This window comes from Solea solea, chromosome 8 (genome assembly GCF_958295425.1).
Source record: "Solea solea chromosome 8, fSolSol10.1, whole genome shotgun sequence".
In the NCBI taxonomy this organism is placed as follows: domain Eukaryota; kingdom Metazoa; phylum Chordata; class Actinopteri; order Pleuronectiformes; family Soleidae; genus Solea; species Solea solea.
In genome coordinates this window covers 7,571,401-7,598,935 of record NC_081141.1, presented here as the reverse complement: position 1 = coordinate 7,598,935, position 27,535 = coordinate 7,571,401, and the positions used below count along the sequence as shown (strand labels likewise).

The 27,535-nt window shown below is 42.5% G+C and overlaps 1 protein-coding gene across 1 annotated transcript in view; it reads right to left on the bottom strand.

Annotated features, from left to right (window-relative positions):
* The window catches only part of stxbp1b (syntaxin binding protein 1b), a 77,102-nt gene that overhangs the window by 28,700 nt on the left and 20,867 nt on the right, over positions 1–27,535 (bottom strand). Inside the window, exons 7-13 of the mRNA XM_058636511.1 lie at positions 12,657–12,805; positions 12,416–12,500; positions 9,574–9,704; positions 9,141–9,248; positions 8,395–8,455; positions 4,024–4,089; positions 3,615–3,695 (exon numbers count right to left, since the gene is read on the bottom strand). Coding sequence (XP_058492494.1) covers positions 3,615–3,695; positions 4,024–4,089; positions 8,395–8,455; positions 9,141–9,248; positions 9,574–9,704; positions 12,416–12,500; positions 12,657–12,805 — 681 coding nt within the window. The remainder of the gene's footprint in view (positions 1–3,614; positions 3,696–4,023; positions 4,090–8,394; positions 8,456–9,140; positions 9,249–9,573; positions 9,705–12,415; positions 12,501–12,656; positions 12,806–27,535) is intronic.

Sequence of the window (27,535 nt, the reverse complement as noted above, 5' to 3'; positions counted from 1 at the left end):
TGTCGCTTACCTACGGACAGAAGACGCTCAGAATGAAGTCCATGTTTCCTTTGTCCTGGCCAGGTCCCGTGTGGCACCAAAGAAGCAGCTGTCCATGCCACGGCTTGAGCTGAGCGCTGCACTTACCGGTGCGCAACTAGCCAGTGTTCTCCACACTGAGCTCACCTTACCCATCAGTAGGATCACGCTCTGGTCCGACTCTACTACAGTTCTACACTGGATCAAGTCGGAATCCTGTCACTATAAGGTCTTCGTGGGTACACGTGTGGCAGAGATACAGAACCTTACAGAGGTGAGCCACTGGAGGTACGTGGACAGTGCGAACAACCCCGCTGATGACATCACTCGGGGCAAGACCCTGAAGGAGCTGTCTCGACCACATCGTTGGCACCAAGGCCCTGATTTCCTGCATTATGCAGAGGATCACTGGCCGACCAGCCCATCATCCTATCTGGAGACGGATGATAGTGAGCTGAGGAAATCATCCTTCTGCGGACACGTAACTGTAGATACGTGCCTTCAACTCCCTGATGTCAGCCAGTTCTCCACGTGGAAGGACTTGATGCAGACTACTGCACGGTCCCTTCACGGGGCGGCCGACCCAAATTCTGACTCACCCAGTGAAGCAGCTGACTACATCAAGGCTGAGAATCTCCTCCTGAGACGGGCGCAATTGGAGTCATTTCCAGAGGAGGTCAAAGCTCTCATCTCAGACCGACCTTTGCCAGCTACCAGTCGTTTGGGCTCCTTATCTCCTGAATATGACAAGGACGCAGGACTTCTCAGAGTCGGGGGGAGGTTGCGGAGAACGGAGCAGCTACCACAAGACACCATCCACCCAGTCTTGCTAGACCCCAAGCATCCGCTGACCAACCTGATCATTCGAGATTTCGATGAGACCCTCCTGCATCCTGGACCTGAAAGAGTGCTAGCTGAGCTACGTCGTCGGTTCTGGATTCTGCAGGGGAGGGAAGCGGTGAAGAGGTGTCAGAGTTGTTGCATGCAATGCCAGGCATGGCGAGCCAGCCCTTCTGTCCCTAAGATGGCGGATTTACCACCTGCTCGTCTACGCCTCTATAAACCACCCTTCTATTCGACTGGAGTCGATTGTTTCGGTCCACTCACAGTCAAGATTGGGCGCAGAACAGAGAAGCGTTGGGGAATCGTTTTTAAGTGCATGACAACCCGTTGTGTGCATTTAGACCTCTTGGAGAGCCTCGACACTGACGCCTTTCTGATGTCTTTACGACGTTTTATCTCTAGAAGAGGCAAACCTTTCGAGCTCCTGTCCGATAACGGAACCAATTTCACTGGTGGAGCCCGAGAGCTACGCGTTGCCTTCGAGGCCATGGTCCCTCAACTGAAGGAACAGTTGGCAGAACAGCAGATTGAGTTCTGCTTCAATCCCCCCAGTGCTCCCCACTTCGGTGGAGCATGGGAGAGAGAAGTGAGGTCCGTCAAGACCGCTCTCAAGGTGGTACTTAAGGAGCAGTCCGTGCCTGAAACAGTGCTCCGCACAGTTTTAGTAGTAGTGGAGGGCATACTGAATGCTAAGCCCCTTGGTTACGTCTCGTCAGACGTAGCTGATCCGGATCCTATCTCGCCTAGCATCCTACTAATGGGACGCTATGATGCATCTCTTCCACAGGTTGTTTACGACCCCAGTAATACCCTCGGGAATCGTCGATGGTGGCACAGCCAAGTCCTCGTCGACCACTTCTGGTCCAGATTTATCAGTCACTATCTGCCCAGCCTACAGGAGAGACAGAAGTGGCTGAAGGATGGGAAACAGCTTGAACCAAATCAAGTGGTGCTCATCGTGGATCCACAGCTCCCGCGAGCTTTATGGCCTGTTGGGAAGGTAACAGCCACTTACCCTGGAGCTGACGGACGCATCCGGACCGCTGCCATCAAGGTCAAAGATCGGACATATGTACGACCAGTAGCTCGTCTGGTCCAGCTCCCTAAGCTGGAAGACTCGGCGGAAGTTCCAGTTACTTGAGTGGACTTTCCATCTTGGATTCGACTGTCTGTGTAGACAGTCGGGGGCGGCTGTGTTGGAAAGCCCATGTTGTTTAGGAGTTTTACTGTTCAGTTGTATTGTATTCTTGGTGACTTTTCATATGTCCGACACTCATGAACGCACCATAGCCATTCCGACGCTATTGAACGCACCACACGTGTGTGTGAGATGCCGTACTGTCTAGGTTTCGTTTTTCCTCCTGATATAGCGGTGGATGGCTCATGATCTTCCCTCGTTTGTTTCTCAACTTTCGCCTGTACATCCTGGGTTTATTGTGCGTAAATGCCAGAGGTGAGCTTATGATGTGTCACTATCCAGGATGCTATGTTGTGCTAATGTGTATTGTCTACCTGTGAATATTGTTAATGCTGTTGATGATGTTCAGCTAACTCTCACTGTGGTTGCTTTGTGCCTCGTGTGAGGTAATTGTGTACAATGAATGTTTATCATATTATTGATTACTGGATACAGTCCTTTATGTTTATGGTTATAATATTGTGTTATAATATTATTCATGGTGTTCTGTACTGATTGCTATTTTCATCTTTATCAGAGAACACACACACACACACTTCAATAAATCCAACACTAAACTGGACATCTGCATCCGTGTCTTTTAACGGGGACACACCCCATACACCTTGCCGCTCTATCAACAACCAGTTAATTCCTGGAGAACGCCCTTCTCTCCTTTTTAGGTACAGTTTCTATAGTAATCGTTAAACAACCACATTAAGAGAGGGTAACCAAGGTTACAACAGCTGCATCTGTTAAGTTTTATCTTATAATGTAGTGAGATGTGTGTGCGTGTGTGTGTGCGCACATTTCTGTATATGTGCGGGGATTGTCATTAGATGTTAGAATCTGATTTGGGGACCTGCAGTCACCACTCCCAGGGTTAGCTACACATCCACCACACTGAAAACCAGATGGAGGGATGCGAGGCAAAAGCTCCCCCAGGCGGATCGGAGAGGCCCAGGCCCCCCACACCTTGAACCCGCTAGGGACCCAGGACGAGGGCAGCTCCCCACCAGTAGAAGCGGAATCCTCCCAGACCACCCACCAAGGAGGCAGGCCAGAGCCTGCCACAGCCACCCCCACTACCCATCCGAGGCCAACCACACACCCTAATATAATGTTCTTATATTGTTCAACAAGTGTTCATCTTGGGATGCAGCATAAGCAGTCTCCAATGTTTGTATGTTCTGTTCTAGTTGTGATTCCAGTAAATTGTCTTTCTTCTTTTTAAATGAGGAGTAGGAGATTATTCAGATTTTTCGCTTAACTTGAAATTAGTAGATGTGGAGATGTTTGGGCTAGATGCACACTGCCATGTTTGTTTTTGCCAGCAATCTTGTTTGTTCACAAATGAATTATTTTAGGCTATGGAATGTTAGATCATTGACTTTAGTGAATCAACCAAATTCTTTCCAAATAGAGCTATTGAAGCCATCTAGTGAGAATTCTTGTATTTTTTAATATCCCAATGTGCATCACAAAAAAACAACTGCAATGTCCTGGAGGGAATGTCCATAAGCATATTTCAATTAATTATGTTTGTAAGTAATAAATTGAGGTTTCTCTCATTTACCTGTTCCACACGACAAAGTTTGTCCACAGTGCCCTGGTACCGGTTCATACAATCCTCAGCCAGGTGGAGGTGAGTCGAATACTAAGATTCAGAGAAGAGAATAACTGTTCTCAAAATCTCAGATGATCAGCTTTAACTTGCATCAAAATGAGTAATGTGGAGCATCTTGTGAAATTACACTTTGGTTTGAGCTTCACAAATAAGTAAAAAAAAAAATTGGCACATCAGCACCACATTAGCCTCAGGAGCAGGACTTGATTGTGGAAAATATTGTGCAACCTTGTTGGCAATATATTACTCACACATAGTTGAAATCTGTTTCATACCATAGTCCTGCATTTCAAAAAAATTCTACAGTCTGTTAACACCTCAACCTCATGGTCCTGACTGTAAGTGTGCAGTAACCTACCTTACTAAGCTCTTTCTGATACTGAGGCATCTTCTTTAACATCTGAGACAATTCCTTCATGGTGGTCTGAAAAACACAAATGAGGGACACAATTTATTTATGGTGGATATGACAATACCATTCAGTTATTTTAATAAAACTTGTTATTGGTAGTTGCACCAGTGTTGTTGTTTTTTTATTATAAACTTCAACAATTTTACTGGGAATGAAGATTGACGAAAGGCAGTGAGTCTGAACTGTGGTACCAAGTATACTCTAGTGGATTCTTTAGTCCTACATTGTCACTGTTTGGACATAAATATCATCTGAGCGGCTGCTGAATTATGAATAAGTTATACATTAGGGAAACACTAGCCTTTTCGAGGACTTTACAGAACTAATTCCCTCAAATTCAAGAACTGAATGACCTAACACAGCTCAAGCCAGAAATATTGTCTTCCCTCCTGTGTTCTCTTTCTCTTCTTGCTCTATGGTTGTTTGTCTTGTTTCCCTGTCTGTGTGAGAGGGTGTGTTTGTGGGAGTGGCTGCTGATTTCCCCCCCTGCAGGCTAAGTGGAGAGTTCCTTTAGCAGTGTCTCATTTCAGGGTCTAGATCCTGTGAAGTGTGGATTCGTCCGGATGTTGTCACAGCACTGTGCCGTGGGCTGTAGTAATTGCCACACGAATCGGTGACTCCTTTTCAAATGGCCAACAAATGCAGCCGACGTTTGCCCGTTTTTGAAGGATACATTTGTGTATCCTTCTCAGCGGAGGCTATCCCAGAAACTGTTTGCACATTATTTTTTTGTAAAACTTTATTAAAACAACATACATATGGATTCTGTGGAGCCTGGATAATTGTAAACCAAACACAAATGCAGAAAAAAAGAATAAATAAATGAAATAAACTCTAAAATAATAAGATAAAAAAAAAATAAGATATAATCATGATTTATTTAGATATCATTTCAAAGCTTTTTATCCAAGTGATTTCAGCTGATTGAAGAGAAGTGTTAAGAAGGCTGTTCATGTAAACTGCTTTTGTATTGTTCCACAATGTTAGTGTGCTGCAGATAGGAGCATCTGAAAAAGTTCACTTACAGGCCATGAAAAGTTTATTTGGAGGCCATGTTAGCGTGTTAACTGTAAGGACTGGCACCTGCAAAATCTTGGATATCACCCATTTGGCAGTCAAGGACAGGAAGACCCTGCATGTACTTAGGTAGCAACCAAGTTTTCCAAAAACTGCTTACTCTGCAATAAATCAGAGTGAGAGGGGAAAAACCCCTCCCTCACAGATGTAAAAAAAACGGAAGAAAACAGAGGCTAGACACAATTAGAACAGCCTGGCACAAGCTAATCGTGGAAAACACATGATGTGAGATCAAAAAGAATAAGGTGAGGAAATCGAAAAGGGGATGCCCATTTTCAGTGGATAAATAGAGATGCTCGAGTGAATGTAAAGTCAGTGTCACAGTGTCCTGCTGTGCACTCACCTTGGTATTTGACTGTGGATCCAGAATTAAATGCTTTTTTGGCTCCATTTCAACAAAAGTAATACTGATATTCTGCGCGGTGCAATTTGTTAAATAGATATCACCACTAAGGTCAGCAACACGACAAATTTAACGAAGCATCCGAACACGCACGGCATCAACTTCAGAGCAGAAAGTTGCTCAGTATTTGAATGTAAGAAGAGCGGAGCGCAGCCATCCACCTCCTCTCAACCACAGCTCTACTGTGGATGTTACACAGCCTGTGAGGCCTAATTTAAAATCACCACCACCAGACTCCGCTTCATCCATGACCTGTACAGAGTACTGACGGCGCTGTGTCTGGTAAAAAAAACTGCATTGAGTGTAAAAATGCCAAAACTGAAAAATTAAAACTAAGGATTTTTTCCATAATGAGTAATATAATTTTCTTTTTTTGAAATGATATTATATAACTGGTATCGAAAAAATTATCGATCAGAAACCAGTATTGAAATGAAGGTATCGATATTGGTACCGGTATCAAAAATTTTTTTTTGTTTAGTACCCAGCCCTATCCTGACGATGGCATTACTCAATGATTTGATAATTGCTAGCGGTGCATCCACCTTTCCAGAGGGGGAGCTGCGGGTCTGAGAGCTGACCTCACTTCCAGGTAACTGGCCAATCACAAGACAGTGGGAAAGCTCTCGTTGGCTGGCCAATCACAATGTCTTGTCCGTGTTCTATGGGTGTGGTTTTGGTCTGAAACAGCGCGGCTGACGAGAGTGTCAGTGATGAGACATTTACATCGGCTCGCTTGCAGTGACTAGGAGGTTTTTGACCATAAAAACGACTTCATGTTTGTAAGTACACCTCCATATGACCATGCTATGGCCTCTTTAAAAGCCTGGATCAATTTGACCACTTGTGCAGTAATATTGCACAAGTGTGAATATTGCCAACCTCTTCCCTGTAGAATTCCAATCCTTTTAATTCAAGCTAACTATTGACGTGGCATTGTGGTTAATCATTACTAAGTTAATTGTTAATTCTAATACAAATTGGAAATTGGCTTAATTCATGAGACGTTATGAATGAATGGATAATTCAGAACCAATTGTTTTCCTCTGTTTGAGAGGAGTGGTGCCCTGATTTAAGTTTGACTAAATTTCATACGTAATTAGTTATTCCATAATTAATTAAATATTAATATTCTAAATTCATAACCAATCACGTTGGTTCCCAACACCAGTAACTCTTGACAAGACTTTCCGTTGTTGCTTCAGACCGTCAGGGTTTTTTGATTTTGCGTTTTGCTCTTCCTAGGATGTCCAACTCCCTTCTAGTTTTGGAGCTGCGCCTTTTGTGTTCCCCAGTTTTGCCTCTGACCGACCATCTTAGTTTTTCCATCCATCCATTATCTACCATTATTTATCCTCCACTGGAGAGTCGCGGGGGTTGCTGTGCCAATCTCAGCTGACATGGGGCGATAGGCGGGGTACACCCTGGACAGTTTGCCAGTCCATCGTAGGGCCACACAGAGAGACAAACAGCAATTCACTTTCACATTCACACCTATGGTCAATTAAGAGGGACCAATTTACCTTATCACTTTAGTTTTATTTTGGAAAAATAAGAGCCGCTTCACCCATGGCGTCCACTTCTATTGATTTGCAGCATGCTCTGCATCTGGCCAAGTGATTGTTCTGGGATCTTGCACAAGCCAGTGTACATTTCTTTTGTGTGCCAGAGATCTTGAAATTTGCATTTCCCAGGAATCACATAATTTGCTCTCTCTAGCTTAACGTTACTTGCTCATTGTTCTGCAATGGAATCTCACATCAGTAACAGAGAGAGACAGTGTACAGTGCCCACAACACGGCTACTAATTACAACTCCACGTTTGTTCTGTGTAGGCCTAGTCTACGTGCATCAAGCAATGCTGGGCACATAAACCATATACCTAAATATCAACTAAACAACCCATGTGTATTTAAGGTGATTTTCAAAAAAATTTTTTTTAATTTATTTCTTTTTTGAAAAACAATTGCCTCTGATTCCTATAAGCCTTGCCTTTATTGTTCATGGCATTCTCTTGATCACTGACCACATAACCACCATTATAATAATGTCATAATAATAACATGATTTATAGTACCTGTGTTTTTACAGGCATAGAGGATAAGAGTTTGCCTGTACTGAGTCACATGTTAGACCAGGGGTCTCAAACTCAAATGACCTGTGGGCCACTGACGGTCTCGTCTGGTCAGTCAGGGGCGAGTCAAGTAAAAAAATGCCCAACTTTTTTGGTAAAAGTAACAGTTGCGGTGGACATTATGAGCTCATATCATCAATATGCCGTATTAATTCCTTTTTTTATATGTACTCTATTGCCTCGTGTGAGATTTGCTGTCTTTTACTTCTTTTCTCTTTTATCCATTCATCTGTACAGCACTTTGGTCCACTGTGTTTGTTTTAAAGTGCTTTACAAATAAAGTTGGATTGGATTGGATAATTTCAAAATATAAGTGGTTGTTTTAATATGCAACAATAAAAAAACAACATATTTATGATGCAAAATTAATCTATTCATTTAAAAATAAAAACATATAGAAATGACTTGTTGCAACTTGATATTGTTTGGAGGGCCACATGAAATCGATTGGAGGGCCACATGTGGCCCCCGGGCCACCACTTTGAGACCCCTGTGTTAGACAGTATCCAAATTTTAATACAGCTAGAAAAACTAGGGGCATGGAAGTTGTCTGCTGCATGTTTAAAGTAAAAGTAAATATTAAATCAAAGTAGAGGACAACTAAACTAATCTTTGTCTCTGCTTTTGTATTTGCGAGAAGCACATTTTGTCGAGCACAAACACAGATCCTGCAAACATTGCAGAAGGACACAGTGTACTTTACCTTTTCTCCAGTGTTCATCTTTTTGCTGGCAGAAAATTCTTTCAGAGAGCCGGTCACAGCCCTGTGCAAATGAATAAGAAACAGAAAAGCAGGTAACACAAACTGTGGAATTCTATGTGCAGATGCCTAACATTAATAATGATACTGTGACAGCTTTGTAACAGAGCATTAGGGTTTTTCTTTATCATACAAGTTATCATCCTGCCTCCGTTCAGTTATATTTGTATGCTGCGTCCTTCTTCTGAAAACAGGCTCTGGCAAGCAACACCATCAGACCTGACTGAGGGAGGAGTTTGTGTGTATAGAACAGATGTACACAGGCAGGTGGGAGCAAGAAGCATTTATCCCATTAAACTGCTAAATAAAAAGGTTTTAAAAGAATTATTAGAATGGACTTTTTTATATTGGGAACATTTGGGTGCTTCTTTATATGTGTGCTTCTGTATATACATACATATATATATATATATGTATATAGTCATACAGCAACTATATATGTTGTTGTTGCTTGACATAAAATTAATGACTTCCTGTAAGCAGCATGGGAAACTCACTGAGAAACAAAGAGAAAGTCATGAGGAGCTGACAGGTTTAATCAGCATTGTGTGAATTAAGATAACAATTATTTAAATCTGACAATTAAAACGTAAAGTGCTGTATATTTAAAATGAATTATTATTACTATTATTATTGTTATTATCTGACCTACTTTCACTTTTGTTAATACTCAATGTTTTTCTACTCACGTTGACACCTCTGCAATGTGTTTGTGTCTCAGTGTCAGCCACAGGTCGTCATCTTCATCCAGCACTACCTCTTTCATCCTTGTTTCTCCCATCCCACTGGTCTCAAAACTGACACAGAGCAGGAGGCAATGTCCGTATAAGAGATAGTGGAGATAACGTTTGGAAAAGAAGGACAGATGTAAAACGGAACACAGTAACCCAGTGAAATGTGTTTTGTTATTGTTATTTTATTTTTTTCATTTTGTACGAGGTCAGCCAAGGCATCGAGTGTTGAGAGCTATGAGTCATATTACCAAGAAAACAGTATGAACCTTTTTGGACTGATAATCTAAAGGCATGGAGACAATAAAATACAAAACACAAAACCAAAAAAAAACAAAAACATTTGCTTGTGCACAGACTGAGGGCTCAGTGACTCATGCAGCTGTATTACCTGTAGACATCGCTCTCGATGGCCAGCAAGTCATAGGCCATGGCCTGCAGCGTGAGCTCATGCAGGAGAGGAGACACAGGATCAAAGCCTCGATCCAGAATGAGCAACTGAGTACGAGACTTGTCTGGACCCTGGAGGAGTAAACCAAGCACTGCACATACAGGAGCGCTGACATTTTTCTACTGTATTTTAAAAAAATTATCAATAACAACAGGTCTGTGATTGAAAACACAATATCTAATGCTGCATTCACATCGTCGGTCTCTCAAATTTTTCAACCTTGGCGGGAAAAAGTTTTCATTGATACGATGGCCAATCAGTGTTGAGATTCTCACATACTTTCCAGCGGCCAGACTCCGCTCATAAAGGAGGGGGAGACTAGTATTTTTGTGTGTGGGCACTCGGAGCTCTACAACACTATCTCTTGTGGAAATCACGTCAATAAATGTGTAAAATGATCCTGTGGCACGATAGATGAACAATAAATCAAAATGTTATTGTAATCTCAATATAGCCTATATTGCAATTTTCAAATTGCAGGAGGCACAATATCTGTTGAAGCCAAAGTATAATTTTAAATTAATTATTGTCTTGATCTAGTCACATCTTATTCTACAGACTGAAGATAACATCAGATCTGCACAAATATCATTTTAAATTTGAATGAAAATGAGAACAATACCATTCCACAATGGCAATTCCCGTCAAAATAAACACAGCATGTAAACACAGCATAAGTTAATGGCATTTTACTGTTCCATTCCCACCAATATTCCAGAAGCTTTATCTTCCTTCATCTGAGGAAAGTGTCACTGTTGCTGCCTCAAAAAAAGTGTATCGGCCAAAAATTGTCAAAAAAGGCATTTTCGCATGAGTTGAGCTTTCCTTTCATCAACAACCAAAGAGGATGTTTTGATGATGCATGCAAACAGGGTGTTTACAGGTATAAACAAGTTAAATTTAATACTTAAGACCATTTAATACCACTTGTAAATGAAATTTAAGACCAAACAGACGATGGAAATACAAATAAATATACAGTCATATTTCCAAGTAAACACAGTGATGTCTGTTCAATATGAACAGTATGGTAAAATGACAAATGACGGCTGAGTCATTGCGCATGCGGCCATACAGAATTGGCATAATAACTTATTTTAGTTTTCGGCCAAGTGTTTCCTGATATTCGGTTTCAGTTTTGGCCAGCAATTTTCATTTCAGTGCAGAGAGTAGGCTATTAAGTTGAAGTTGATAACGGAGCAGTGTAGGCTATGTTGCTGATCTCATTGCGCCACTCAACTACTAACATACCAAACCGAGTCTAACATTCCGCTGTCCATGGTGCTAATTTCCCGCATCTTTTCTGCTAATTCTCACTCTGCCGTTCGTGCTATCTCTCTCTCGCTCTGCTTATTAAAATTAATATTATATGAAAACAATAAATGCTCAGAATGCCAGTGTGTTTCATTAGTAAGAAGCTGTAGGCCCCAGTAACAATCAAACACAGTCTAGGCTATTTACACGATATACACTGCTTTACACGATCAGGATTTTCCGATCACCAATCACCGATAAGTGAGTTTAAATAAACTGATAACTGATCATGTGAGGGAGCAATATGCCTATTTAAATAACTTGGTTATTTACTGTATATACTTATGTACGGTTTTTGAGTATCAACAAAAGTATGAACAAATATGTATATATGAAGATTAACGAATGAACGATTGAATAAATGAATGAATGATTGAATGAATGAACGAATGAATGAATTAACAAATTAATGACTTTGTGTCATTGAAATATTCCTGATATGCCTTTGAAAGTTCTTATGGAAGTTACCAACCTGTTATGTTCATATACAGCAATTTACATTACATTCAGTGGTCTCAAAATGCACTAAAGAGATACATCGGCTTGAAATGTACACCCCCCCACCCCTGAGGGTCAGAGACCCTCCCACCACATTCTCCCAAAATTCTGTGGGAAACACTGTGTTTAGTTATTCTTAATTAACTGGATGACTGCAACAAATAGTGCATCATTCAGTGTTTATATATGAAAAAGAATTGATCATCAGAGTCTAATCATTTATATTTTATACAATACTTTACAATACAGTACTAAAACTCACATCAAATAGATGTCAATGCGCTTTCTGGTTAGATTTAATTACAGCAGTGCTCCAGTTTCTGTGATGAGAAGTAACACCATACAAGGGAGGTGTGGTTCCTCCTTTTGGCCACAAGGTGGAATATCTGCTAAAGTGAGCACTGCTAAGGAGTAAACAAGCACATGTGTATGAGAACAGTTTCCTCCCGGTTGTGGGCGGGAGTGCGTGACAAAAGACCGAAAAGCGTGACTGTCACACTCAATGCGTGAGACTTCACAGCCCTGCTAAGATAAAGACTGCATATCCTGTCTTCTCTTATATTTCTGCCTGTTGGGCAGTCAACTTTGAAGTGCTTGTGACAGCTGTTGTGGTGATGCTGGAGATCTAACGTCAGAAACTATTTGTCATGATCGAAAGTTTTAAAATAAAATGTATTCATTGGTGACAATAAGCGGGCGGGCTGCATTATTACAACATGCGGCTCACGGCCATTTATGTGCAGGTTGATGATATGAAAGCTCAGCTTCGGCAAAAAAGCCGCATTACTCTGAAATGACTGTTCTCATCTGATCCAGGACCTCATACTGAAGTAACACATATCGGATGTGAAAATTGGTGATTGGATTTATGTGGCCTCACAGCCCTGATCAGATTTGAGGCACAGTGATTTTTCTGAGCTGCATTTGGTTATTGAAATTTAGTCTTTTTTTGTTTTGCTTCACATCATACCTCTCCCATAGTAGGGTCATCAGCCTTGTAGCCATCCAGCTTTTCCTGAAGCATCTGGGCCAGGACTGCACAGTCTTTGTACTCCCTAAACCATCACACACACAACCACCTTTAGTAAAGAGAGGCATTTATTCACTGTGAATAGCCTTATCTCTTGAGCACATAGGATAAATGCTACAATTAAAACAGTATTTGGTATAGTTTAGAAAAAAAATGAGCAAAAAGGTTTGGTGGTTCTTACCCTCTGTATCGGACTCCAGGATACTCTTTGAGTGTGGCACAGAGGGTGGCAATCTGCTCTGCACAACGCTCCAGCATGTTAACCTTCACATCAGCCTTAAAGGGGCTGTAGAAGTCCTGAAAGGCATCCACTTTGTCCAGGGAGAAGACCTGGACACATAGGACACAACAGAGACACAAAATTACATTTTATTCTAGTCCTCAACTTTTAAATTGGTTAATATATCACAGCAGTCATTTCCAAACTAAGAGATCCGGGGCCCATTTTGAGAAAAAGAGGTCAAGTGTATGTCCGAGAAAAGTCCTCTGAGGCCCACCCAAACTTTAAAACAGTGTTTCCCAACCCTGGTCCTCAGTGAACACTGCCCTGCATATTTTAGATGTTGGCAACATCTAAAATGGCAACATCTAAAATGGCCCTGGGATGGGTGCTGGATGACGCCCCACTGCAATAACAGTGTGACCTGAAGGGGCGTGATTGCGAGGGCAGGCCAGTGACGTGCAGTCAGGGGAGGCAGACGAAGCACAAAATATTAACAATGATAAGAGAAAATCAATTTGTCCACTTGTCTGTTCTATAAATTTGTTTTCTGTATGATTTCAACATTTTGCTCTTTTCACACATTTGCTGTTCAAATACATGAGAGAGCGGTGAGGTGAGGCAGCGATGAGCTGTGCCTCAGCTGTGACGGCACTGTGCCACACACACACGAAGCAGGCAGTTGCCGCATGCCCATTGTTGTCTCCCTTTATATCACCAATATACATGTTTGATTACACATGTACTACACATGCTGACGTTCCACAGTCTGTCTAATATATTTAATGAATGTGTGTGACCTGTCTTTCTGATCGGCCATAAATGCAGTGAAAATGCAGTGAGGCCGAAAGTACTGTGCCACACTGATAGGGGGCAGTGCTGAGCCCCATAGGCACAATGGGTTATAGGTCTTCTACGCAGAGGGCGGTTTTTACAACAGAGTGACGGAGATTTTCTTGGAGAAGGATTAGACAGGGGAGAGGACTCAGTGCCTCACCAGTCATGAACCACACCGCACATCACTGGGTCTGATGTGAACCCGAGTGGTGTTCAGTTATTGGACCCGCTGGTGGACACCAGAGGTCAGGTGAAGGAGGAGGCCTACTGGGCATGGCTGGTCTGTGGGTCTCTCGAAGCAGCTGACAGGTACCAGCGAGCCAAGCAGGATGTGGCTGTGGCAGTTGTTGAGGCAAAAGGGAGTTCAATGAGGTCTTTATCAGCTCTAAAGAAGTTCTGGCAAACCGTCTGGCACCTCGGGGTTGTACTGATGCCAACTGGGGAGATAGTTAGGCAGTGGAAGAAATGCTCCTGAATCCTGTATATTTCATTGAGGAACCGGAGCCAGGGGGCCTGGGGATGAATTGGCCAAAAAGAAGTTGCTGAGGTGGTTAAACATCTGGCGTGGAGTGCCAGGGGTGGACAAGATTGGCCATGGGTATCTCAAGGCTATGAGTGTTGTGGGGCTGTCTAATCCAGTGTTGCCAATCTTGGATGGAGACCACATGGCCCTTTGCTCAAAGACAAAGAGGGTCATAAAACTCAGTCTCTAAAGATCCCTTATCTTTCACACATCAGTGGGAAACCCACCTCAGTGGTTACTTTGTGACATGTGACCCCATGTGACAAACAATACCTCCTTCTTTCTCTTCTCTTCTCCATCTCAGCGGAGGACACAGGCTCCTCTGCTCTCCCCTGCCCTTCTGGGTGCAGGAAGGACACAGACATTAGCTCTTCAACTGAAGATCCTTCAGTACAGAGCTAAACAAGCTTCCAGCAGCAAGCTGTTATCCTCGCATCAGAGGCAGTGACACCAGAACCTGCCTTAAGGGTCAACCAATGATCCAGAGCCAGGTTAGCTCCAACTAGCTAACTTTGTAGGGAGGAGCTGAGCAACAGACACCAGAAATGCATGCGATATGCATCATCACACGTGACGTGAGCAAGATGGCGCTAGTGTGTTTGTTGGCTTGCCGTCAGCTCCGTCAATTCCTTTCTGTCCGGTGTACTCTATGTTTGTTTGTGTTGGCACTCTTGCTATGCTGGCGTTGCTCTGCTGCTGCTGCTGCTACATGGACCTATGATCACCAGACATTGCTGCACCTAAGAAACGCACTGACGACCCATACTAGTGGGTCTCCTGCTCCATTTCATAGGTGATACTTGGTGATTTTAAAGGGGACATATTACGCAAAATCAACTTTTTAACCATTTTAATACTTATATTTGGGACTCTGGGGGCCCTACCAGTCACCAAAGTGTGGAAAAAGAATACTCCGTCATGTTTTCGTGGTTCCCCTTAGTGTAAGTATAGGCGATAAAACACTCGATGTTGAATTCCCTGCGTTTATGACGTCAGCATGCGCATTTCACCGCGAATGTTACCGCCCCACCAGTAAGTTTACTTCGAGAGCTCCACCTTAGCTCCACCTTGTCCCTGCGAGAGTGCAGGCGAGGGAGGAAGAGCGGTATTATGTCAACGCAGAGGGACAAGTGTGCTGTTCGTGGCTGCACAGTGGAGCACAGTGTTTTACACAAACTTCCAGCCTCAGAGGATTTGATATATGAAGCTAATGTGCCGGATAAAGTCAGCAAACGTGTGTTCGCACTAGACAGCGGTTGCCGTATTTAGTCAGGGGACGTATTTCACCGACGTACAAACACACACATGTTGTTAAGAAAAGGTCACATAGAGCTCATAACTGACCATTCTGACACGTCCTAATTAAAAATATTTGTTCAGTACGTCCTCCATGACCGGAGCACAGACTCAGTCTGATACAATCACATATACAGCGGCAAGCGGCAGTTTATGCCGCTCGCCACTGGCGATCAGCGGTGCTGCACTCTCTGTGCAGAGGTGCTGCACTCTCTGTGAAAATCAGCTGATCGCCACCGCTGATCGCCAGCGGCGAGCCGCCTAAACGGCCGCTGTATGCGACTGATCGCCAGCTCCGGTGCAGACCGGTGACTATGCTCCGGAGACCTCGCCACCGCGGCACCGCTGATCGCCAGCGGCGAGCCGCCTAAACGGCCGCTGTATGCGTTTAGGCAGCTCGCCGCTGGCGATCAGCGGTGCCGCGGTGGCGATCAGCGGTGCCGCGGTGACGAGGTCTCCGGAGCATAGTCACCGGTCTGATACAGTAACATACAGCGCCAGCTTATGCAGCTCGCCGTGCGCCGCTGGCGATCAGTGGTGCTGTTCCTAAGTGTTTTTAACTGATTAACAGTTCGGCACTGTTCGGCTCGATCCTTATGTAGAACGTCTCTTCCTGTGACGGCACTCTGGCTGTTTTCTGCGCACGCTGCCATGTTGATATTGTCAGAGAACTAGTGGAGGGAGGGGGAGACGAATAGAGCTGTAAAGCGCTGTAACGAGGACAAATCAGAAACCCCCTGGAAGAAGTGGGTGTGTGTTTGCCTGTGTCTCATTTGCATGTAAAGGGACCAAGCACGAAAACCGAGCGTCCTGAAAGGGGCGGGCTTAGCAGGGTTATTGAACTGCTATGATGCTTCATCCTTATGGTATTTTGACCAAGGCATGTCACTGACATGTTCATTAGGACACCAGGGAACTATTTTAATGGGGGAAATAGGGTATAATATGTCCCCTTTAATATCCACGTCTGCTGTCCGGACAAACCTTTGGTTAGCGAATTTCGTGGTGTATTAGATGCACTTGGCTTTACGCAACACATAAATAAAGCTACTCATAAACTGGGACATACACTTGACCTCATTTTGTCTTATGGTTTAACAGTTGAAAATATTGTGATTGAGGATGCTACTTTTTCAGATCATAAGCCTATTATGTTTGACATTACCCTCTCCAGTCCCCTGCGAACTGCCACAGCTCAGGGCCGTTACTCCCGTCATATACACTCTCTTACTTCAACTCAGTTTTCTGATAGCTTTCTGATCAAAACTGTTGCTTCTTCCATTGCAACAGCGGCTTCATCCTCCTCTAGCCCCGATGAACTAGTTACCCTTTTCCACTCCTCTTGCTCTTCTATACTTGACTCTGTAGCCAAACTAAAATCTCACTATTGGTTAGGTGAAGCCACACGCTCTCTCAGGCAGGCCTGTCGTAAAGCTGAAAGGAGATGGAAAAAGGACCAACTCACTGTCTCCTTTGAAATGTTTAAATCTGCATTAGCTTCTTTCCAGGCAGCAGCAAAAAAAGCCAGATCAAAGCATCTCTCTGACCTGATCAGTAAACACTCAAACAGACCCAAAATTTTATTTAGTACTTTGAACTCTGTCATCAACCCCCCTAATTCCCCAGTTGCTGATGTATCTACTGACACCTGTGAGAAATTTCTCAATTTTTTAATAACAAAATTGAGAACATTAGGTCATTGTTTACCCCCACCTCTCCTGTTACTCCACCTGATTGCTCAGGTGTACTAGCTACTTTCAACCATTTTCAACCCATCTCCTTCACTGAGCTGAGGGACGTAGTATACACATGAAACCTACCACATCACCTCATGATGCTATACCCTCCTCTATTATGAAGGATGTCTTTGATGCAGTTGGCCCCTCTATTCAGATCATTTTAAACTCATGCCTTGCCTAGGGCACTGTCCCTGCATGTTTTAAGCATGCGGTCGTCCAACCCTTGCTTAAAAAACACAACCTTGATGCCAAATGCCTAAAAAATTACCGTCCCATCTCTAAGCTCCCCTTTATTTCTAAAGTTCTGGAAAAAGCTGTTCTGTCACAGCTGACTCCCTTTCTGGCCACCCATAATATATTTGAACCTTTTCAGTCAGGTTTCAGACCCCTGCATAGCACTGAAACAGCCCTGCTTAAAGTAACCAATGATCTGCTTCTCACACTAGACTCAGGTGACAATGCCATCCTGATATTACTGGATCTTAGTGCCGCCTTTGACACCGTTGATCACAACATCCTCCTCACCCGCCTTGATCAGCAGGTGGGCATTAGGGAAACTGCGCTACTCTGGTTCCGTTCCTATCTCACACATAGGACCTTTTCTGTGTCCATTGGTCAGTTCTCCTCATCATTTGCTCCCGTCTCGTATGGGGTCCCCCAGGGGTCCATATTGGGTCCTATGCTCTTCAGCCTGTACATGCTCCCGCTGGGTGACATCATAAGAAAGTATAACATCTCTTTTCACCTTTATGCGGATGACTCTCAGCTGTACTTGCCTCTAAAATCTAGGGACTCCATACAATCACTCCTGGTCTGTCTTGAAGACATCAAAAGTTGGATGGCCAATAACTTCCTCCAGCTGAATAGTGACAAGACAGAAATCATAATTTTTGGTCCTCCCAAGGCAAGATGCACTGTAGAGCAAAACCTAGGTCATCTCACCTCATCTGTCAAATCCCATGCTAGGAACCTGGGGGTCATCCTTGATTCTGAACTCTGCCTTGACAAACAGATCAGCACTGTTGTCAAAAATAGTTTTTACCAGCTCAGAATGATCTCCCGCCTCAAATCCTTCCTATCTCATAATGACCTTGAGAAAGTTATCCACGCCTTTATTACAGCACGGCTGGATTACTGCAACTCCCTTTACCTTGGCCTCCCCCAATCCTCACTTAGACGCCTGCAGTTGGTCCAAAATTCAGCTGCGCGCCTTCTAACTGGCACCAGGAGGCGTGAGCACATCATGCCCATTCTAGCCTCCTTACACTGGCTCCCAGTTCATTTTAGGGTCCAGTTTAAAGTTTTACTATTTGTTTTTAAGGCACTTAATGGGCTGGCTCCAGCATACATCACAAACCTTGTCCAGCTTCACTCTACCCAAAGGTCCCTTCGATCTACCAACAAAGGACTCCTACATGTGCCGCGCACACGGCTCAAACAGCGGGGTGACAGAGCCTTTGCTGTTGCTGCTCCACGTCTGTGGAACCAGCTCCCCCTGGATATTAGATCTGCCCCCTCCATTTCTGCCTTCAAATCCAGGCTAAAAACCCACCTGTACTCCCTGGCCTTTCTTGTTCCCTAATCCTGTATTGCTTTTCTTTATATTTTCTGTGTTGTGTGCCCTGTCTTGAATGTTACTTATTTCACAATCCATGTTTTATCTTATTTTAATGATGACTATTGGTTAAATGGTTTTTTTTGTATTACTTTGTATTATTTTGTGTCTTTTTCTGTTTTTCACTGTACAGCACTTTGGTCAGCTTATGCTGTGTGTAAATGTGCTTTATAAATTAAATTTACTTACTTTACTTACTTACAGAAACACAGTCAACCATCTACAGTCTCTGGACAAACAGACAGCACCACAAAAGGACACTTTTACGTCTTTTAAGGATTTGGTAACGTAACTGGGCCTAGCATAGCATCACCCTACTTGGGTAAGGATAGATGAAATGTTGTATTGAGCTTACTTGCTCACACACAGTGTTGTTGTAATGTCTAGATTTAGGTTAATATGATATTAGTGATGTCCATGCTACTTAGCTCTCAGCTCTAGCTGTGCATGCTTCTAACCTCTCATCTAACCTGGCATCTCATTTTACAAATGTGGTTAACAAAGAAACACAGCAGCCATGCGGTCAAGAAGCCATCTTTGATTCCGCTGTTTTGTTGTAGTTTGTTAACTGCCATCTTGATTTGTAGTCTACCTCTATCTGACTTGACCAATTGATCTGTACACACAGACTCACTCTCTCTCTCTTTCACTCACACACACTGTATATAGTTACATTAAGTAGATATTCTTGCGGCCGCGGCTCAGTCCAGTCATGTTGTACAACGGCTTTTTTATTTGGTCGCATTTGTGTGTGTGTGTTACTACAGTGAGGATGCTGATATGGCTCTGTTTACTCACATAAGGAGAGAAAAAAGTTTTACTTTTATGTTGCATGTGTGATGCTGTGGAAGTAGGGCTGGGCGATATATCGATATTTTAATATATATTGATACATTTCTAAACGAGATATAACATGGGACAATATCGCTTGTATCGATATAATTAATTTTGCGTTAAAATGACAATACATGAGCCGCAAGTTCGTTCTCCTCTCCCTCTCCCTGCGTCCCTACACACACACACACACACACCGGGGCGTCGCACCCATGGGGGAGGTGGGTGTTTTAAAACCCACACTTTTCCCGGTGAGAGGGTTCAACAACCACACTTTTTCTGCAGTTCTTCCTCACTACATTGCCGCTACATCTCTGGTCGCGTCGTTTCCGTGCTCGCTGCCTCCTCTCCCCCTCCTCTTAGCCCTCCCTCTCCTGTCGTTGCCTCAAATGTTTTCTGGGCTCTGCTAAGCGGATCGGCACTTCCGTATGTTGATGTTGTCATCAGTAAACCTCACCACTCCTCTCACCACCGTAGCGCCTCCTGGTGCGGGCACTAGTCCGGGCACATCCGGTTGCGTACATTCAACCGCAGAAGCAGAAGAACTACTCTCGTTGTAGCTGCTGAGATGCAGAGCATCCACCGTGCCAGAGGGGGAGCTGTGTATCTGAGAGCTGGCCTACCAATTACGTCACTTCCAGGTACCTGGCCAATCACAGGACAGTGGGAAAGCTCTCGTTGGCTGGCCAATCACAACACAGTCCACGTTCTGGGGGTGTGATTTTGGTCTGAAACAGCGCGGCTGACGAGAGCGTCAGTGAGGAGATATTTTGATCGGCTCATGGGAGGTTTTTAACCATGAAAACAAGTTAATATATGTAAGTAGACCTCCATAACTAACATATATGTGCGATACAAGCATTCGATGTCACCTTTAAATATCTATGTGAAATAATTTAGAAAATTGTCCAAACCCAATTAAGCATTCATTTTCACAGATACAATTTTTATTTTATTAGTCATGTTTGTTTCAATTTCATTAAGTCCGTTTTTATTTCTGTTAAAATTGTAACACATTGTATTTTTCAATTAATGGCTGTATGTTATTGTCATGGAGGAAAGAGATTTGTTTTATTTTTTTAAGGAGCATTTTTTTTTCAGTGACCGCTGACATTTGGCATGTGGCTTAAACTTAAAACGGACTGTTTGTTTATTTTTTTAAAGGGTTTGCCTCTGGAAAACATTTTATCTAAAATGCTATAATGCTTTGGGAGAAACCCCAATTACATCACAGGAAAAATATCGAGATATATATCGAGTATAGTCATTCAGCTAAAAAGTATCGAGATATGACTTTTAGTCTATGTCGGCCCAGCCCTATGTGGAAGTGTTTGTGGAAGTGGGGATGGGAGGACACTTTTATTGTATCCGTTACCGCGTAAGTTTCCCTCGAAATATCCCACCACACCGTGATGACTACCAGGGCCGGTCCGAGGCACACAAGGGGGCCCCCAAACGAGTGTTTGGGTTTTTTTTGTTGTTTGTTTTTCAACATATTAAATAACAAGTGACATGATTGATTGAATGAATGAATGAATTAATTTTTCAATTTAACTTCAGTAAACCATACTTAGTTCTTCACTTTGAATATAAAAGTTTAAAATAAATCTGTGATCTAAGTGCCCTCTAAGGCTAAAATGTGTCTGGTTTGGTGAAAATAGCGACTATATTAATACAGGGGTCTACCAAGGGCCAGAAGTCTAGAGGGAGCCCCAAAACATTGTTGGCATGTGAATAAGGATGGATTACTGAATGAGCCGACTGGGTCCAAGAGGTCAAGGGGCCCTGAAACCCAAGCCCAAGTCACTACCTTAATAAGTCAAAAAGCAAAAGGCTATGAATCTGAACAAATATATGTATTGCTCTTTCCCAGCTGGCCATCTCAAAAATGCACCAGAATATAGGAAATCGCATCTACCAGATTCATAATTTTCTGCCCTTCCCATATGCATCCACTCTTGAACAAATAGGGTGGTCCTTATGCATCTGTGCCCAGGTGAAGAGTGGTTCATAATCCGTCTGTATTGCAATTGATAATGTAACATTATAGTGTGACGTGAATAATCGTCAAGCACAGGTGACTCCGCATAGTTGGAGGGGGGGCCCCCATCAAATTCTGTTTAGGGCCCCCTAAAGGCTCGGGTCGGCCCTTCCTACTAGCAACTTTTTTTGTCAAAAGTGACTAGTGACAAATCTAGTGACTTTTTCTGGTGTCATTGGAGACTTTTGTGATGTTTGTAGACTCTCATGTGAGTGCACATATTACTCTGCAGTTACGGTGCTCAACAAGCAGCGAATGCTGACGGGATACCCTCCCCCGCCCAAAGCACTCACAGGCGGTCAGTCTCACGGTAGCCTCCGCAGCAGTCCCAGCCTGCAGTCAGAGCAGAGAGGAGACCCTCACCACTCCACGTCCAGGCTGCTCCCGGCGTGGCTTACAGAGCGGAGTGTAAATGTCTCAGTCACACACAAAAATAAATCACTGCATTTGATACATAATTCTTTTCCGTACCTGTAGTGTGAAGCAGTCGATTGAATGATACAGTAATTTCAAACAATAATACATTTCCTTTGTAATTGAGTCAATATGGGATTTAAAGGATAAATGACAGTCAAGCCAGAGGCCCAAGTATTAAAATTCATCTACATTTTATAGTGGCGCTTCATCAAGAAAATTTAAGGACCAATCTTCAGATGGCATATCAGATATTTTACTGAAAAACATGCTGTGAGATTTCTTCTTATTCAGGAGAAGCTTGTTTGATGAAAACCATTTTTGAATTAAAGGTGACATAGAATGCTTGTATCACACATATATGTTAGTTATGGAGGTCTACTTACATATATTAACTTGTTTTCATGATAAAAAACCTCCTAATCGCTGCAAACGAGCCGATCAAAATATCTCCTCACTGACACTCTCGTCAGCCGCGCTGTTTCAGACCAAAACTACACCCCCAGAATGTGGACTGTGTTGTGATTTGCCAGCCAACGAGAGCTTTCCTACTGTCCTGTGATTGGCCAGGTACCTGGAAGTGACGTAATAGATAGTCCAGCTCTCAGATACACAGCTCCCCCTGTGGCACGGTGGATGCTCTGCATCTCAGCAGCTACAACGAGAGTAGTTCTTCTTCTTCTGCGGTTGAATGTACGCAACCGGATGTGCCTGGACTAGTGCCCGCACCAGGAGGCGCTAAAGTGGTGAGAGGAGTGGTGAAGATTTCTGATGACGACATCAAATTAAGGAAGTGTCGATCCGCTTCGCAGAGCCCAGGAAAACAATACAACACTATTTTCTCAGCAGTGGCTGAACTGTTTGTTCTGAAACTTTAGGGTTTCATAAACGAGGTAATGACGCAGATACACACACAAACGCAGCGTTAATTGGAGCTTCCGGTCTATGTGGGCTTTAAGTTAAAATTAGATTGTAAGGAGTCCTGAAATTTTGAAATTTAAGGTTTAGACGAGTAAATTACAGTATCATCGGCATCAAGACGAATTTGGGTCGAAAACCAGATTGGTGTGGAGAGAATGTTGTAATCATTGATATAATTGGATAATTGATTACAAATTTGTTTTTCAAATATTTTTGCAGTACTATTGATGATTGAAATGGGTCTATAGTTGTTAATATCTATGTAGAGGGGTTACTCTGGCGCATTTCCAAGCTGAGGGGGTTTCACAGGTAGACAGAGATAGATTAAACAAATCAGATAGAGGAAATGATAGAATTTCAGAAGCCAATTTAAATAATTTAATCTCCAGCCCGTATGGACTACAACTGCTCCCAGAGCTTAAGCCGTCAATGACCCGTAGAACCTCAGTTGAGGTAATAGTTCTGAAGGAGAAGGAACTTACGCATCTTTCATTAATCAGGGTGAAGTCAGAGCTGTGATTACTGGACAGAGAATTGCCAATTAATGAGAAGCGCTGACTAAAGGCTTCTGCAATTAATATTGAATCACTAATAATTTCATTAATTATTTTAATATGAGAAGAATATTTTTTCGTAGGATTATTAGTTACACTATTGATTATCTTCCAGAATTGTTTGGGGTTCTAAAAGTTGGTTGTTAGGGAATCTTTATAATGATTGGCTTTAGCATTTCTTGGGTTAGGGTTACATTTATTCCTCAAATCTTTATAAGCATTCCAATCAGAGACATCCTTAGTTGCTCGATATTTTTTCAAGGCCTTGTCTCTTTGTTTGAATAAATGAGTAAGTTCTCCTTTAATCCACAGTAAATGTCTACCCTTAACTCAAATTGTTGACCAGGGTGCGTGTTTGTTTATGACCTCGATAAACTCAGTGTAGAAAAAATGCCACGCATCTTCAACATTTGGTATTAACTGAAACCTCTCCCAGTTTATGTTTATAATGTCTTAGTTAAAAAGATCAGTATTAATATTATTAGCTTTCCTTAAATAAATACATTTAGGAGGAAGATGAGGCATTTTAATTTTCCAAACACAAAAGACAATGGTGTGGTCACTAAAAGAATGATAATACACCAGATTGAATAATTCAGACAGACAGACAGATGACTTTATTAATCCCTTTGGGAGGTTCCCTCTGGGAAATTAAAAAAAATTCTATCAGATCAAGCAGCTGAACTAGAACACAGTGGGTTCAGTTATAAGTTGTGTGAGGTTTATACTGTAAAAAGATTATGATCTTTGAGAGAAAATCGGTCAAGCTAGTTAGAATTAAAATTCCCTAAGAGAATTTTCTCACTTGAGTGGTCTAAGGAGTTAATGGTAGACAAAATACAATGTGTCGATTCCGTAGGAGACAAAGACAAAGAGACATTCAAAATACAAAGGATTATCAGTTGGTATGACTACCTCTGAGGTCAGACTTGAGGAGATATATGTCATAAGTCCCCCTCCTCGAGAACACAATTGTCAAGTTTAACATCATTGTCAGGAATATTACTGTTCAACCAGGTTTCTGATAGAGTGATTACATGAGGTTTGTTTTAAGTAAGCCAGACTCTTAAAAGATCAATTTTAGGTAGCAAACTTCTTATATTCAGGTGAACAACTTGCAGACCTTAAATTTATAATTCATATGAAACAAATAAGTATCTGACTATTGTGACAGCAGAGATGTACATAGGTATCAAAACTTGTAAGCAACATCACAGATTGTACGATATATGACAATAACAGGGGTCAGTGGTGGGGGCAGGCAGCTGGAGAGTAGCACACAAACACAAGTCCACACACACGTACCACACAGGTATACAATCTGACACACACACACGTACATGTACACACTGAGACACAAGCAGCAGTTTTCTTCTCCCTTTTTCTTCACCAACTGGTGGTGTTTGTACTGCTATGATATAGTTGGTTTGGCCTGAATCTGTGATAACGACACTATTGATTTTAATATAAGTTTGGCATTATGAAATCTCAGTTCCGTCATTTATTTCATTATCCAATCCAATCCAACTTTATTTGTTAAGCACTTTAAACAAACCACAGTAGACCCAAGTGCTGTACAGACAAAATAAAAGACATAATAAGTAAAAGGTTCAAAATTAGATAAAACAGCTTAAAATAAATTAAAAATCATAAAAACACAATTAGAAATAGCAGCCATACAATAAAAAACTATTCAAATTAAAATAAGTAAAATAAATAAAAATTAACATCTCATGAAGTGTCAAAGGTCAAAGAGAAAAGGTGGGTTTAAAGGAGGGATTTAAAACAGACAAGGATGAGGCCTGTCTTATGTGAGGCAGATCATTCCAAAGTTTTGGAGCTGCGACAGCGAAGGCACGATCCCCTCTGAGCTTCCACTTTGTTTTAGGCGCAGCTGATCAGCTGACCTGAGAGTGTGTGCAGGTGAATATTGGTGTTGAAGCTCAGAGAGGTAGGGCGGGGATTTAAAAACAAATAAAATAATTTAAAATCAATCCTGAAGTGTACGGGCAGCCAGTGGAGTGAGGCTAAAATGGGGGAAATGTGCTCAAATTTACTTGTGACGTGCAGCAGCGGTTTGTACCATCTGAAGATGGGCAATGGAGGATACCCTAAGTCAAAGTCAAAGTCAGCTTTATTGTCAATTCTTCACATGTACCAGACATTCAAAGAATCGAGAGGACGTTTCTCATTCGCCCGCGATGAAAACAGTTAAAGTGCACAGGCACAACAGACATTTCCTAATACTAAAACTAAAATACAAAAATTACTAAAATTTAAACATATAAAATAAAAAAATGATACAAATAACAATACAAATAGTGCAAAAAAAGGCAGATGTAATGGTAGTAGGTGTGTTTTCTACTGTAAAAGTAAATAAATAACTAGCAGTCCAAAAAATATATAAACAGTATAATATATAGTATGTAAGGCGTGAATTACCATTTCAAAATGTTGCCTCAAAAGAATTGGCTTTATTTTAGCCAGCTACCTCAATTGAAAAAAGCTCGATTTAACAATAGACCTGATCTGGTTGTCAAGCTTCAGATCAGAGTCGATTTTAACCCCCAGGTTTGTGATAGTGGTTTGTGATTCTGTCCTTTTGTCTTTGAAATTTAAAAAGTTCAGAGCCATCCAAGCCTTTATGTCATCAAGACACTCAAGTACAATTATAAAAGAGTATGCATCGTTCTTTTTAAGAGGCATGTAAATTTGACTGTCATCTGCATAGCAGTGGAACGAGATGCCATATTTTCTAAGAATGGAGCCAAGTTGGAGCAAATAGAGAGAGAGAAAAAGGGAGCCCAGAACTGAGCCCTGTGGGACCCCGCAGGTGAGAGGAGCCGAGGAGGATGTCGAGTCACAGAGGCTGACACAGAAAGTTCAATCAGCCAAGTATGACCTGAACCACGCCAAAGCTGTGCCCCTGATGCCCACCTGCTGCTCCAAACGTGAGATCAGGATCTTGTGGTCCACAGTATCAAATGCAGCAGTTAAGTCTAAAAGCACAAGCACTACACAGTCACCGGAGTCAGTAGCTAAAAAGACATCCCTCCCTACTCAGCTGGTGCCACCTCCCACTCTTTAAATGACTCCTCATCCCTCTCATCTGCTGGTAGCTCATTTGATACAGACATCCTGTCTTCACCTGTCCAATTTCTCAAGATCTTCTGGATGGCCCATTGTCTTCCCTATGCCCCGATTCTCTTATGATGCCCAGCTACAGCTGGACAGGGCCAATGCTGTTTTCAGAGAAACTGGAGCTTTGTTGAATCCCAATCCCAAACTTAAATCTGCCGTTCTTGATGGCTTGGCTGAAACAATTGTTCAGAACAAAATGTATCACTCTGACAGGGAATTCGAAGAAGTAGCAGAAGCTCTTGTGACAACACACACATGTTTAAAAGAATGAGGTTCAGTCACTGGCTATGGCGGCTGGAAGACGATACTGAAGTATAAGCTTGGGAACTACCGAACAAAGCTGAGATGGCTGGGATGCCCTGAAGTTTCTGTGAATGCCCTAAAACACAAACTGCACTCCTGCATATTACATTACATGTCATCCAAAGCACCTTACAATGGAAAATCAGCCAGGGGTGGAGTCGAACTTGCGACCATTGCAACCATGATGTCTTTCACACACAGGGTACCGGTCTTAACCACTGAGCCACTCCACCCCTAGGGTGTGAAGAAGCCAAAAAAGGCTGAAGTGAATTACTTCCCCAACTATCCAGCCGGTAAAACAGCAGAGACCCTTGAAGAAACAAGAATTGCCCTCCTCTCAGAAGTAAAGAGAAGAAACAATGAGCACAAGGTGGCCACAATAATGGACAGTACCTTTGCATACAGAAGGCAAGAGGTAGTTCAGGAAGCTCCCATGATTGCTGTTTTCAAAACAAGGGAGCCAGCTTGTAGCAACCGATAACGTAATAACGGCCAATAATATAATAACGGCCACTAACGTAATAATTTAAATGTAATAAAACCAATAACGTAATAAATTGCCAATAATGTAATAAAGTTGTTGAGCCAATAACGTAATAACTTTTTGCCAATTGGCCTTGCA